At 49.4% G+C, this 14,379-nt stretch overlaps 1 protein-coding gene across 1 annotated transcript in view; it reads right to left on the reverse strand.

The window, feature by feature from the left end:
* The window catches only part of LOC115118912 (serine/threonine-protein kinase MRCK beta-like), a 127,931-nt gene that overhangs the window by 45,585 nt on the left and 67,967 nt on the right, over positions 1-14,379 (reverse strand). Inside the window, 7 exon segments of the mRNA XM_065008611.1 lie at positions 1,753-1,863; positions 5,110-5,352; positions 7,439-7,572; positions 8,082-8,201; positions 8,321-8,579; positions 9,165-9,413; positions 12,106-12,306. Coding sequence (XP_064864683.1) covers positions 1,753-1,863; positions 5,110-5,352; positions 7,439-7,572; positions 8,082-8,201; positions 8,321-8,579; positions 9,165-9,413; positions 12,106-12,306 — 1,317 coding nt within the window.

The raw sequence follows: 14,379 nt of genomic DNA on the forward strand, positions 1-14,379 counted from the left end.
AGAGGGAGGGAGGGAGAGGAGATGAGAGGGAGGGAGGGAGGGAGAGGAGATGAGAGGGAGGGAGGGAGGGAGAGGAGATGAGAGGGAGGGAGGGAGGGAGGGAGAGGAGATGAGAGGGAGGGAGAGATGAGAGGGAGGGAGAGATGAGAGGGAGGGGAGGGAGGGAGGGGGAGAGGAGATGAGAGGGAGGGAGGGAGAGGAGATGAGAGGGAGGGAGGGAGAGGAGATGAGAGGGAGGAGGGAGAGGAGATGAGAGGGAGGGAGGGAGAGGAGATGAGAGGGAGGGAGGGAGAGGAGAGGGAGGGAGGGAGGGAGGGGAGGGAGGGAGGGAGGGAGGGAGGGAGGGAGGGAGGGAGGAGATGAGAGGGAGGCGGGAGAGGAGATGAGAGGGAGGGAGAGAGAGAGGAGATGAGAGGGAGGGAGAGAGAGGAGATGAGAGGAGGGAGAGGAGATGAGGGAGGGAGAGGAGATGAGAGGGAGGGAGAGGAGATGAGAGGGGGGAGAGGAGATGAGAGGGAGGGAGAGGAGATGAGAGGGAGGGAGAGGGAGATGAGAGGGAGGGAGAGGAGATGAGAGGGAGGGAGGGAGATGAGATGAGAGGGAAGGAGAGGAGAGGAAAGGAGAGGAGAGGAGAGAGGAGAGGGAGGGAGGGAGGGAGGGAGATGAGAGGGAGGGAGAGGAGATGAGAGGGAGAGGAGATGAGAGGGAGAGGAGATGAGAGGGAGGGAGAGGAGATGAGAGGGAGGGAGGGAGAGGAGATGAGAGGGAGGGGAATGGGAGGGAGGTGGTGCGGAGAAAGAGAAAGTAGGAGACTGAAGTAGTCGGAGATGAAGGAGAGGAGAAAGAGGAGGACGGAGAGGGGAGACGGGTAGAGGAGGACGGAGAGGGGAGACGGGTAGAGGAGGACGGAGAGGGGAGACGGGTAGAGGAGGACGGAGAGGGGAGACGGGTAGAGGAGGACGAGAGAGTGATGAGAGAAGGATGGAGAGGAGACCGGTAGAGGATGGCGAGAGAAGGATGGAGAGGAGACCGGTAGAGGATGGCGAGAGAAGGACGGGGAGAGGAGACCGGTAGAGGATGGCGAGAGAAGGACGGGGAGAGGAGACCGGTAGAGGATGGCGAGAGGAGGACGGAGAGGGGAGACAGGTAGAGGAGGACGGAGAGGGGAGACAGGTAGAGGAGGACGGAGAGGGGAGACAGGTAGAGGAGGACGGAGAGGGGAGACAGGTAGAGGAGGACGGAGAGGGGAGACAGGTAGAGGAGGACGGAGAGGGGAGACAGGTAGAGGAGGACGGAGAGGGGAGACAGGTAGAGGAGGACGGAGAGGGAGACAGGTAGAGGAGGACGGAGAGGGGAGACAGGTAGAGGAGGACGGAGAGGGAGACAGGTAGAGGAGGACGGAGAGGGGGAGACAGGTAGAGGAGGACGGAGAGGGGAGACAGGTAGAGGAGGACGGAGAGGGGAGACAGGTAGAGGAGGACGGAGAGGGGAGACAGGTAGAGGAGGACGGAGAGGGGAGACAGGTAGAGGAGGACGGAGAGGGGAGACAGGTAGAGGAGGACGGAGAGGGGAGACAGGTAGAGGAGGACGGAGAGGGGAGACGGGTAGAGGAGGACGAGAGAGAGATGAGAGAAGGATGGAGAGGAGACCGGTAGAGGATGGCGAGAGGAGGACGGAGACAGAGGGGGATGGAAAGGGGAAGGGAACGAGAACTGGAAGATGAGTAGGAAAGTAGTGTATGTGACCTCTAACCTTGAGGGTCTCAAGCTCCATCTCCAGCTGTTTAGAATAGACTTCGCTGTGGTCGCGCAGCTTTCGCTCCTTAGACGCCTCTGCCTTGGCATCCTCCAACTGGGCCTCCAACTAACAAACACACGCAGACAAAGCAGAGGTCAACATCACACACACTAAAGTTTCATATCCCTTTACCAGGATAGATTTACCCATACATAGAACACGTATGGGTAAATCTATCATCTATGAACATCTTGGCCATGTTCTGTTATAATCTCCACCCGGCACGACCAGAAGAGGACTGGCCACCTCTCAGAGCCTGGTTCCTCTCTAGGTTTCTTTCCTAGGTTCTGGCCTTTCTAGGGAATTTTTCCTAGCCACCGTGCTTCTACACCTGCATTGCTTGCTGTTTGGGGTTTTAGGCTGGGTTTCTGTACAGCACTTTGTGACATCAGCTGATGTAAGAAGGACTTTATAAATAAACTTGATTGATTAATTCTCACTCTGAAACACAATAATTCATTAGTATGCATTGTGTCAATATGTGCATTACCATTATGCATACCAGTATAGCATATATGAATTAACAGTGAGGAGATAACATTGGCTTATCACCCTGCAATCATTGACCCCCTCTCTCTTCCTTTACTAGAGTCCCCAGCCCTGGCCCCATGAACTTCAGCTGGGGTCACCAACAACCATCTGGACCCTGTTCGCGCTTAGCGTTTAGCTTTGGGGTCACTGACAACCATCTGGACCCTGTTAGCATTTAGCTCTGGGGTCACCAACAACCATCTGGACCCTGTTAGCACTTAGCGTTTAGCTCTGGGGTCACCAACAAGCATCTGGACCCTGTTAGTGCTTAGCGTTTAGCTGGGGTCACCAACAACCATCAGGACCCTGTTAGCACTTAGCGTTTAGCTCTGGGGTCACCAACAACCATCAGGACCCTGTTAGCACTTAGCGTTTAGCTCTGGGGTCACCAACAAGCATCTGGACCCTGTTAGCGCTTAGCTCTGGGGTCACCAACAACCATCTGGACCCTGTTAGCGCTTAGCGTTTAGCTCTGGGTTCAGCAACAAGCATCTGGACCCTGTTAGCGCTTAGCTCTGGGGTCACCAACAACCATCTGGACCCAGTTAGCGCTTAGCATTTAGCTCTGGGGTCACCAACAACCATCTGGACCCAGTTAGCACTTAGCGTTTAGCTCTGGGGTCACCAACAACCATCAGGACCCTGTTAGCACTTAGCGTTTAGCTCTGGGGTCACCAACAAGCATCTGGACCCTGTTAGCGCTTAGCTCTGGGGTCACCAACAACCATCTGGACCCTGTTAGCGCTTAGCGTTTAGCTCTGGGGTCAGCAACAAGCATCTGGACCCTGTTAGCGCTTAGCTCTGGGGTCACCAACAACCATCTGGACCCAGTTAGCGCTTAGCATTTAGCTCTGGGGTCACCAACAACCATCTGGACCCAGTTAGCGCTTAGCATTTAGCTCTGGGGTCACCAACAACCATCTGGACCCAGTTAGCGCTTAGCATTTAGCTGGGGTCGCCAACAACCATCTGGAGCTTGTTAGCACTTAGCATTTAGCTCTGGGGAAGGATAGAGAAGGGTATGAGGTTGTACATTTACATTACATTTAAGTCATTTAGCAGACGCTCTTATCCAGAGCGACTTACAAATTGGTGCTTTCACCTTATGACATCCAGTGGAACAGCCACTTTACAATAGTGCATCTAAGTCTTTTAAGGGGGGTGGGGGTGAGAAGGATTACTTTATCCTATCCTAGGTATTCCTTAAAGAGGTGGGGTTTCAGGTGTCTCCGGAAGGTGGTGATTGACTCCGCTGTCCTGGCGTCGTGAGGGAGTTTGTTCCACCATTGGGGGAGGCCAGAGGGTGGGGTGGCCTGGGGTGCATCTCAATAGTCTCAAGTGGCCTCCATTCCTTGTTAAGACTAGAGCAGATGAGGGAGAGGAGACACTAAAGCAATATGGAGAATAGCTACTAGGAGTTTGTGTTCAACTGCTTAGCAACAATGCAGACAGCACCAGACAGACGAGGCCCTCAAGGGAATACTGGCATTCAAATTGAGAAATGAATGAATAGATAACAAGAGAAGTTGTTCTGTGCTTTCTGAATGCCAGGAGAAGCCATAGCACCAGAAGTGGTTGTGTTGAGGTTGAAAGTCTGGAATCGCTATACATACATAGTAGACACACTCATATAGGCAGACACACTGAAATGTAATAATACAAATATGGCATTCGTCACAGAAAGCTAAAGTAGCTAAACGTCGCTAACACACTGCCACTTTGTCTCCAGCTTTGACAGCCCCTGACAGCTAACTTCATTCACGAGTGTTAGCAAGCTAAATGTTAGCAAGTTGAGTGGTCTACACAGCTGAGTGTTATACACAGCTGAGTGTTATACACAGCTGAGTGTTATACACAGCTGAGTGTTATACACAGCTGAGTGTTATACACAGCTGAGTGTTATAGTGTTATATACAGCTGAGTGGTCTACACAGCTGAGTGTTATACACAGCTGAGTGTTATACACAGCTGAGTGTTATACACAGCTGAGTGGTCTACACAGCTGAGTGGTCTACACAGCTGAGTGTTATACACAGCTGAGTGTTATACACAGCTGAGTGTTATACACAGCTGAGTGTTATATACAGCTGAGTGGTCTACACAGCTGAGTGTTATATACAGCTGAGTGGTCTACACAGCTGAGTGTTATACACAGCTGAGTGTTATATACAGCTGAGTGGTCTACACAGCTGAGTGTTATACACAGCTGAGTGTTATACACAGCTGAGTGTTATATACAGCTGAGTGTTATATACAGCTGAGTGGTCTACACAGCTGAGTGTTATACACAGCTGAGTGTTATACACAGCTGAGTGTTATATACAGCTGAGTGGTCTACACAGCTGAGTGGTCTACACAGCTGAGTGTTATACACAGCTGAGTGTTATACACAGCTGAGTGTTATACACAGCTGAGTGTTATATACAGCTGAGTGGTCTACACAGCTGAGTGTTATATACAGCTGAGTGGTCTACACAGCTGAGTGTTATACACAGCTGAGTGTTATACACAGCTGAGTGTTATATACAGCTGAGTGGTATACACAGCTGAGTGTTATACACAGCTGAGTGTTATACACAGCTGAGTGTTATATACAGCTGAGTGTTATATACAGCTGAGTGTTATATACAGCTGAGTGTTATATACAGCTGAGTATAACCAAGCAATGTGTTAGTTAGCTAAATATTAGCAAGCTAAGTGGTTAGTTAGCAAGCTAAATGCTAGCACGCTACGTGTTAGCATTAGCGAGCTACGCTCTGCTAGACAACTTCTACAACTCGCCTCCTTGCGGGCCTTCTCGGTCTTGCGGATGTCCTGACGCATGGCGTCCACCTTCTGCACAGCAGCGTCCATCTCCTCCTCCTTGTCGCGGAGCTGGCGTGAGAGGCGTTGCTTGGTGGAACGCAGCTCGGCCATGCGCTCGCTCAGCTCAGAGAACTCCTGTAGGGCCAGCTTCCGCTGGCTGTGGGCCTCCTTCAGCTCCTTGGTCTGGGACTTGAGGCGCTCCAGGGACTCCACCAGTTGCTGTTGGTGGTGATAGGAGAGGGGGGGAGAGAGTAGATGAGGGAAGGGGAGAGAGAGTAGATGAGGGAAGGGGGAGAGAGAGTAGATGAGGGAAGGGGGAGAGAGAGTAGATGAGGGAAGGGGGAGAGAGAGTAGATGAGGGAAGGGGGAGAGAGAGTAGATGAGGGAAGGGGAGAGAGAGTAGATGAGGGAAGGGGGAGAGAGTAGATGAGGGAAGGGGAGAGAGTAGATGAGGGAAGGGGGAGAGAGTAGATGAGGGAAGGGGAGAGAGTAGATGAGGGAAGGGGAGAGAGTAGATGAGGGAAGGGGGAGAGAGTAGATGAGGGAAGGGGAGAGAGTAGATGAGGGAAGGGGGAGAGAGTAGATGAGGAAGGGGGAGAGAGTAGATGAGGGAAGGGGAGAGAGTAGATGAGGGAAGGGGGAGAGAGTAGATGAGGGAAGGGGGAGAGAGTAGATGAGGGAAGGGGGAGAGAGTAGATGAGGGAAGGGGAGAGAGTAGATGAGGGAAGGGGGAGAGAGTAGATGAGGGAAGGGGAGAGAGTAGATGAGGGAAGGGGGAGAGAGTAGATGAGGGAAGGGGAGAGAGTAGATGAGGGAAGGGAGAGAGTAGATGAGGGAAGGGGAGAGAGTAGATGAGGGAAGGGGAGAGAGTAGATGAGGGAAGGGGGAGAGAGTAGATGAGGAAGGGGAGAGAGTAGATGAGGGAGGGGGAGAGAGTAGATGAGGGAAGGGGAGAGAGTAGATGAGGGAGGGGAGAGAGTAGGTGAGAGAGGGGTGGAGAGAGAGTAGATGAGGGAGGGGGAGAGAGAGAGGGGGGTAGGCGAGATAGGCGTGAGAAGAGAGAGAAAGGAGGAAAGGAGGAAGAGAGCGAGAGCGAGAGAGAGAGAGAAACAGCGAAATAAAAGAGAGCAGAGGAGGCACGAGACATGGGGAGAGGGAAAGACAGAATGACAGGTGCGGAGATTAAATGAGAGGGAGAGAACGTGTGAGAGAGAAAGGAGGACAGCAAGAAAGAGACGAGGGGAGGGAGACGAGGGGAGGGAGACGAGGGGAGGGAGACGAGGGGAGGGAGACGAGGGGAGGGGAGGGAGGGGAGGGGAGGAGACAAAGAAAATAAAACATCAGTAAACTACCAATTCTAATCTTGACTTCCACTATAAATGCACACACAGAAAATTAGCCACAATCAATTGTATCACACATAAAAAAAAAAGAAATTCTACCCTTTTCAACATTAAATACATCATCTCCAGCACCACCCCAACGTGTGAAAGTTATGGGTTTCTATGGCCGTGTCCGAGAGCATCCACCTTGATGCATTGTGGGTAAATGGTGACCGACTGACTGCTCTACAAATAATAATGAGCAGTTATTTATGACACAAGGTGATTTGTATATCAGTCAAACAAGCCCTTTGTTGTGAAGTAAACAAGATACAAGACAAGTATTTCTGATGACATCATCCGGGCTGATGACATCATCTGGTGTGCATCATGAGATTTGAACAACTAAGAGCAGGCAACGGTTTTGAATAGTCAACTAAACACAAACACTATGCCAGGGTAAAGGGAAGAGGATGGGGGTCAAATAGTTTTGCTAATGGAATTAAGACAGAAATGTGGTGTTTCTGTCCAGAACCCTGACTCCAGCTAATCCAAGACATGATGGAATTAATCACAAGGAAAAAGGTCCCAGTGTTTACACACCGTGGTGATCCAATGATCTGAGGATATTAGGTTAGGCTGTGTGTGTGTGTGTGTGTGTGTGTGTGTGTGTGTGTGTGCGCGTGTGTGTTTAAGCCTAATGCGTCATGAATGATAAAATGAGACCTGACACAGAGAGACGACCTCTATGCAGTGAATAGACAACGGTGAACTAACATTGGTCCTTGAGAGTAACAGTGTGCCCTGTGAATCATGTCAGCTCTAGTTATGCATTCACCTGACTGAATACACCCCTACGTCGTATTCACTAGACACCAAACAGAAGGAAGCGGACCAGAACGGGAAAGGACTGCCAGAACTTGTCCAATAACAAATGCTTGCTTTCATTTTCCTTTGCAAAATAGGGGGGTTGGGGGTTTTACCTTGTGGATCTCCTCCTTCTCCTGTCTTAGGGCTTTAACCTGTTTGTCCAGGGCCTTCAGCTTGGAGGAGGAGCTCTCGTAGTCCTGGCGCAGAGTCACCGCCTCCTCTAGCTGGTGCTCCAGCCTATCAGAGTCTGAGTGGGGACGAGAAGGAGAGGGACTTCCTGGTTAGTGGGATGGTGAAAGGTACTTGGTGCTGCGCTAGAACAGCTCCAAAAGTGCAAACTGTGTGTTCGACCCAGGCCTGGTTTAAATGATCTGTGTGTTCGACCCAGGCCTGGTTTAAATGATCTGTGTGTTCGACCCAGGCCTGGTTTAAATGATCTGTGTGTTCGACCCAGGCCTGGTTTTAATGATCTGTGTGTTCGACCCAGGCCTGGTTTAAATGATCTGTGTGTTCGACCCAGGCCTGGTTTAAATGATCGGTGTGTTCAACTCAGGCCTGGTTTAAATGATCGGTGTGTTCGACCCAGGCCTGGTTTAAATGATCTGTGTGTTTGAATCATACCTGGTTTAAATGCCCAGACAGTATTTGACCTGTGTGTTCAACTCAGGCCTGGAGTAAATGCCCAGACAGTGTTGGGTTGCCAGACGAGCAGACTAGTGGCGCGTTGCCAGATTGGGTTGCACAGAGAGCACTGACCTGCCAGTTTCTTCTTGAGCCGGTCAATCTCCTCGTTGAGCTTCTTCATCTCCTTGTCCCGGCCCAGGGTGCTGGCCCCGCGGCCCGGCCCGTGGAGAGACTGCACTGCTTGAGTGGACTCTGGAGGGGCCAGAAGGGGCAACACACAGGTTAAAGGTCAGGGGTTATGTCCACATTTACACTCAGGGTCACAGAGGTTGTTTATGTGTCTCTTTGTCCTCTACCACCCCCTAGCTCACCCTGCAGCTTGCGGTTCAGCTCCTGCTTCTCCTGCTCCAGTCGGCGGATCCTCCTCTCAAAGGCTTCCACTTCCAGCCCCCCCTCCTGGTCCGGGGGAACCCCCTCTTCTCCTCCCCCATCCTGGGAGCTCCCATCAGACAGGCCGGCCCTGTTGACGCTGCCGCGGTCCGAGAAGCAGCTGTCCGTGGTGTAGGTGAAGCCTACGAAGGGCAGATGTTGCCCGGTGAAGCCGCTGTGTGTGACTGGAGGAGCGATGTCCTGTTGGGTGGGGGGGGGGTGAGAGAAAGACACACAGAGACAGAGAGAACGCCAAGAAGGGGGCATCAGATTAGTTCGAGTGGAACAGCCAAACAGACCAAGAAAACAGCCATGTAAAATGTTTACAACAGTAAACACCAGTTGGCTCTGGGCTGTTCAACTGAGGAACTGGATGGCCCAAACAATTCCGTGCTTTATTCTTCCCTTCTAATCAGAGACCTACGACTTCAGGTGGAGTATCAGTTATATTGATTAGTCTATTACTCTGTTAAAAAAGTAAAACCAGGTCGTGTTCGCCAGCTAGCTGTTTTCTAGTTAGCTGATAGCTTTTTTTCTTCTAATTAGTGCTTGCTAGCCAGCTGGTTTCCAGCTAACGTTAGCTAGCCAGCTGGTTTCCAGCTAACGTTAGCTAGCCAGCTGGTTTCCAGCTAACGTTAGCTAGCCAGCTGGTTTACAGCTAACGTTAGCTAGCCAGCTGGTTTACAGCTAACGTTAGCTAGCCAGCTGGTTTACAGCTAACATTAGCTAGCCAGCTGGTTTACAGTTAACATTAGCTAGCCAGCTGGTTTCCCCTAGTACACCCACCGGGTTTTTAAGAATATCGTCGTCAACGTCAAAGTTGGAGGTGTCAGATGGGGAGCTGACGTCGGGGATGTAGGGCGCCTCAGTGGAGCGGATGTGTTCCCAGTCGATGCCGGCGAAGAAGGGGTGATCCTTGAAGTCGCCGATGCCATTCTGGCCCAGGCGACGCTCGCGGCCGCAGATTAGGCGCGAGATCAGGTCCTTGGCGTCCTCCGACACGTCACAGATGTTTGAGGGGAACTGGAAACGCTCCTGTGAGAGAGAAGGGTGGAGAGGGGGAGGAGACAAAGGGGATGAGAATTAGATTTTTTTATTTTTATTAAGTACCTTTATTGGGTCATTAGCACACATTATACAAACATCACATTTCCCCCCTAACAGACACACACCAGCAGAATAATCAGGAAGCGGGGGATGAGAGACAGGAGCCAGAGAGACAGGAGCCAGAGAGACAGGAGCCAGAGAGACAGGAGCCAGAGAGACAGGAGCCAGAGAGAGCCGGGGGTTTGACAGAGACGGGCTATTAAGAAGTAATAGATGAGAATGAGACAGAACGTGTTCGATAAGGCATGACAAGCACCAGTTTAGATACTGACAGAGACTATGATGAAAATAGTTGTTAGAAAGTAGGCTAGTGTTTCAGGAACTCGACCCTTGAGAAGGAGCATTAACCTGGATAGCTTCAGGAAATAATCACACCGTGTAGGTGGCCATCTTGTTACTAAAACACCCCAGTACCTACACCACCAAACAATCACAACTTTTGGAACAGGCAACACAAGTCTACCAGCGTTTTATTCGCAGCATGTTACAAATACAATTTAATTTGATTAGACTGAAGGGCATCAAATCATCAGACTTACACTACATACACAAAAGTATGTGGACACCCACTCAAATTAGGATTTGGCTATTTCAGCAACACCCGTTGCTGACAGGTGTATAAAAATCGAGCACACAGCCATGCAATCTCCATAGACGAACATTGCCAGTAGAATGGCCTTACTGAAGAGCTCTGTGATTATCAACGTGGCACCATCATAGGATTCCACCTTTCTAACAAATCAGTTTGTCAAATTCCTGCCCTGCTAGAGCTGCCCCGGTCATCTGTAAGTGCTGTTATTATGAAGTGGAAACATCTAGGAGCAACAACAGCTCACCCGCAAAGTGGTAAGCCACACAAGCTCACAGAACAGAACCGCCGAGTGCTGAAGTTTATAGCGTGTAAAAAATAGTCTGTCCTCGGTTGCAACACTCAATGCAGAGTTCCAAACTGCCTCTGGAAGCAACGTCAGCACAATAATTGTTAGTCAGGAGCTTCATGAAAAGGGTTTCCATGGCCAAGCAGCTGCACACGAGCCTAAGATCACCAATGCCAAGCGTTGGCTGGAGTGGTGTAAAGCTCGCCACCATTGGACTCTGGAGCAGTGGAAACGCGTTCTTTTGGAGTGATGAATCACGCTTCCCCATCTGGCAGTCCGACGGATTAATCTAGGTTTGGCAGATGCCAGGAAAACACTTTCTGTCCGAATGCATAGTGCCAACTGTAAAGTTTGGTGGAGGAGGAATAGTGGTCTGGGGCTGTTTTTCAGGCTCCTTAGTTCCAGTGAAGGGAAACCTTAACGCTACGGCATACAATGACATTCTAGACGATTCTGTGCTTCCAACTCTGCGACAACAATTTGGGTATAAGGCCCTTTCCTGTTTCAGCATGACATTGCCCACATGCACAAAGCGAGGTCCACACAGAACTGGTTTGTCGAGATTGGTGTGGAAGAATTTGACTGGCCTGCACAGAACCCTGACCTCAACCCCATCGAATACCTTTGGGTTGAATTGTAACACTGACTGCGAGCCAGACCTAATCGCCCAACATCAGTGCCGACCTCACGAATGCGGTTATGGCTGAATGGAAGCAAGTCCCTGCAGCAGTTTTAAAAATGTTTTTATTTATTTATTCATTTTACATGTAACCTTTATTTAACTAGGCAAATCAGTTAAAATAACAAGTTCTTAATTACAATGACGGCCTAGGAACAGTGGGTTAACTGCCTTGTTCAGGGGCAGAACGACAGATTTTTACCTTGTCCGCTCGGGGATTCGAACCTTTCGGTTACTGGCCCAACGCTCTAACCACTAGGCTACCTGCCGCCCCAATGTTACAACATCTAGTGGAGGCTGTTATAGCAGAAAACGGGGGAGCAACTCCATATTAATGCCCATGACATTGAAATGAGATGTTCGACGAGCAGGTGTCCACATACTTTTGGTCATGTCGAATACCTTGAAGTAAACAATCCAATAAACATTATCAACTATTTCAACCGATTAATAATCCAAAAGTTTGTTATATTTAATAAGTGTAGAATATAATTAACTGTAAGATACTGTACATTTGGACGCAAACAATCAATAAATCATGAAACAAAATCATGAATTATTAAAAATGTTTGGAATATTTAGCACTTATTGCTGGCCCATGGATTTGGTATAGGCTAGCTCTTCTGGTCGTTTTGAGTCTGAATATCGTTGTCAGTTTGCAGAGCATTCCTTCTTTTGACATGCATAATAGAATATATGCATATTGCTCGTTACCAAGGCAGTTTGGATACTGATGACACACAAGCTAAATTTCCTACATCTACATTGTTGCTAGCTAGGCACTAGGGACCCCTGGCTTTGTTCTGCCTCAGAGGTACACTAGATGCTTGTCCCTACACCCGGACCTATGATCCCTATCCACACCTGTGGCTAGTGGCGCTCTCCCAATTCTCTTGCATGACATCCTATCCTTGTTTGCTTTCCTTAATGACTACTGTTTTCATGAATGGACGCTAATCGAAATGGTAGACTTTTAAGACTCGTTTTCCACTTTCCCTCGCAACGTTGTCACCACAACCTAAAAACCTTCCACCTATATGCCCACCGGTTTCCTCAAGTTTACCTCGTGGTTCATGATCTTGCCGTAGGTCTCCACCAGGGACTCTGCATAGAAGGGCGTCTCCCCGTAGAGCATCTCGTACATACAGACCCCTAGGGACCACCAGTCACACTCTGGACCGTACTTGCCCATGCCGTCCTCCATGGCCTGCAGGATCTCAGGGGAAATGTAGTCCGGAGTGCCTACAGCCACAGATGACTGGACCTGGAAGAGTGAGGTTAGGAACTACAAATGAGAGGGTTGAAGTAAAGTGGACTCAGAGAAACATTTTACGTGGTGCATGTAAAAAAAACAGTCCAAATCATATCGTATTTGTCACATGCTTGGTAAACAACAGGTGTAGACTAACAGTGAAATGCTTACTGACGGGCCCTTCCCAACAATGCAGAGAGAGAAAGAGAAATAGTAGAAAGTACATTTCTGTTTTGAAAATAATAACACAAGGAAAACATAGGAAAATAATAACTGACATAAGGTGTGCGTGTGTTTTCATAATAAGAGTATTAACTCATTAAAAAACGATTGAGTTTGTTTGAGTCTTTGCTCTAGCCTGTATAGTGTCAGATGGGCGGGTTTGGAGTTTTGAGATGATTGTTTTGGTCCATTAGGCCAGGCAAACTCAATCAAGCACAGATTAAGTATTTTAAATTATGTCAAATAATATTTGAACCCGGGTCTGGGCTATAGTGAATCTTGCTATACTCCCCCCTTAGGCCTTCAATCACGTCATCAAATTCTAACGGTTGGGCTACACATTTGACTAAAACCCTGAACCTCCATACATCTGACAAATCACCTTAAACCTCAGGTCAGTTTCTGCCTCAGACAAAAATGTCATTTTCTTTCACACAAACAGCTGAGTAGTACAAAGGGGCTCTGTGGTAGAATCTCGATGAAAAACAAATGAAAACTTTGCACGAGAGCAGAAAAAGGAGCTGACCCATAAAGTTATTTCATAAAACAGTGTGAAACCTCTATTAATTCACACTATAAAAACCATTAGGATCCACGAGAGCCCTTGAATAAGTCCCAAATGGAACTCTATTCTCTTGACCAGGGCTGCCCAACCCTCTTCCTGGAGCTCTACTGTCCTGTAGGTTCAGCCCAACCCTCTTCCTGGAGATTTACTGTCCTGTAGGTTTTCAGCCCAACCCTCTTCCTGGAGATCTACTGTCCTGTAGGTTCAGTCCAACCCTCTTCCTGGAAATCTACTGTCCTGTAGGTTCAGTCCAACCCTCTTCCTGGAAATCTACTGTCCTGTAGGTTCAGTCCAACCCTCTTCCTGGAAATCTACTGTCCTGTAGGTTCAGTCCAACCCTCTTCCTGGAAATCTACTGTCCTGTAGGTTTTCAGTCCAACCCCCTTCCTGGAAATCTACTGTCCTGTAGGTTTTCAGTCCAACCCCCTTCCTGGAAATCTACTGTCCTGTAGGTTTTCAGTCCAACCCCCTTCCTGGAAATCTACTGTCCTGTAGGTTTTCAGTCCAACCCCCTTCCTGGAAATCTACTGTCCTGTAGGTTTTCAGTCCAACCCTCTTCCTGGAAATCTACTGTCCTGTAGGTTTTCAGCCCAACCCTCTTCCTGGAGATCTACTGTCCTGTAGGTTCAGCCCAACCCTCTTCCTGGAGATCTACTGTCCTGTAGGTTCAGCCCAACCCTCTTCCTGGAAATCTACTGTCCTGTAGGTTTTCAGCCCAACCCTCTTCCTGGAGATCTACTGTCCTGTAGGTTCAGCCCAACCCTCTTCCTGGAGATCTACTGTCCTGTAGGTTCAGCCCAACCCTCTTCCTGGAAATCTACTGTCCTGTAGGTTTTAGTCCAACCCTCTTCCTGGAGATCTACTGTCCTGTAGGTTCAGTCCAACCCTCTTCCTGGAGATCTACTGTCCTGTAGGTTCAGTCCAACCCTCTTCCTGGAGATCTACTGTCCTGTAGGTTCAGTCCAACCCTCTTCCTGGAGATCTACTGTCCTGTAGGTTCAGTCCAACCCTCTTCCTGGAGATCTACTGTCCTGTAGGTTCAGTCCAACCCTCTTCCTGGAGATCTACTGTCCTGTAGGTTCAGTCCAACCCTCTTCCTGGAGATCTACTGTCCTGTAGGTTCAGTCCAACCCTCTTCCTGGAGATCTACTGTCCTGTAGGTTTAGTCCAACCCTCTTCCTGGAGATCTACTGTCCTGTAGGTTCAGTCCAACCCTCTTCCTGGAAATCTACTGTCCTGTAGGTTTTCAGTCCAACCCTCTTCCTGGAGATCTACTGTCCTGTAGGTTTTCAGCCCAA

This window comes from Oncorhynchus nerka, linkage group LG24 (assembly GCF_034236695.1).
Source record: "Oncorhynchus nerka isolate Pitt River linkage group LG24, Oner_Uvic_2.0, whole genome shotgun sequence".
Lineage (NCBI taxonomy): Eukaryota > Metazoa > Chordata > Actinopteri > Salmoniformes > Salmonidae > Oncorhynchus > Oncorhynchus nerka.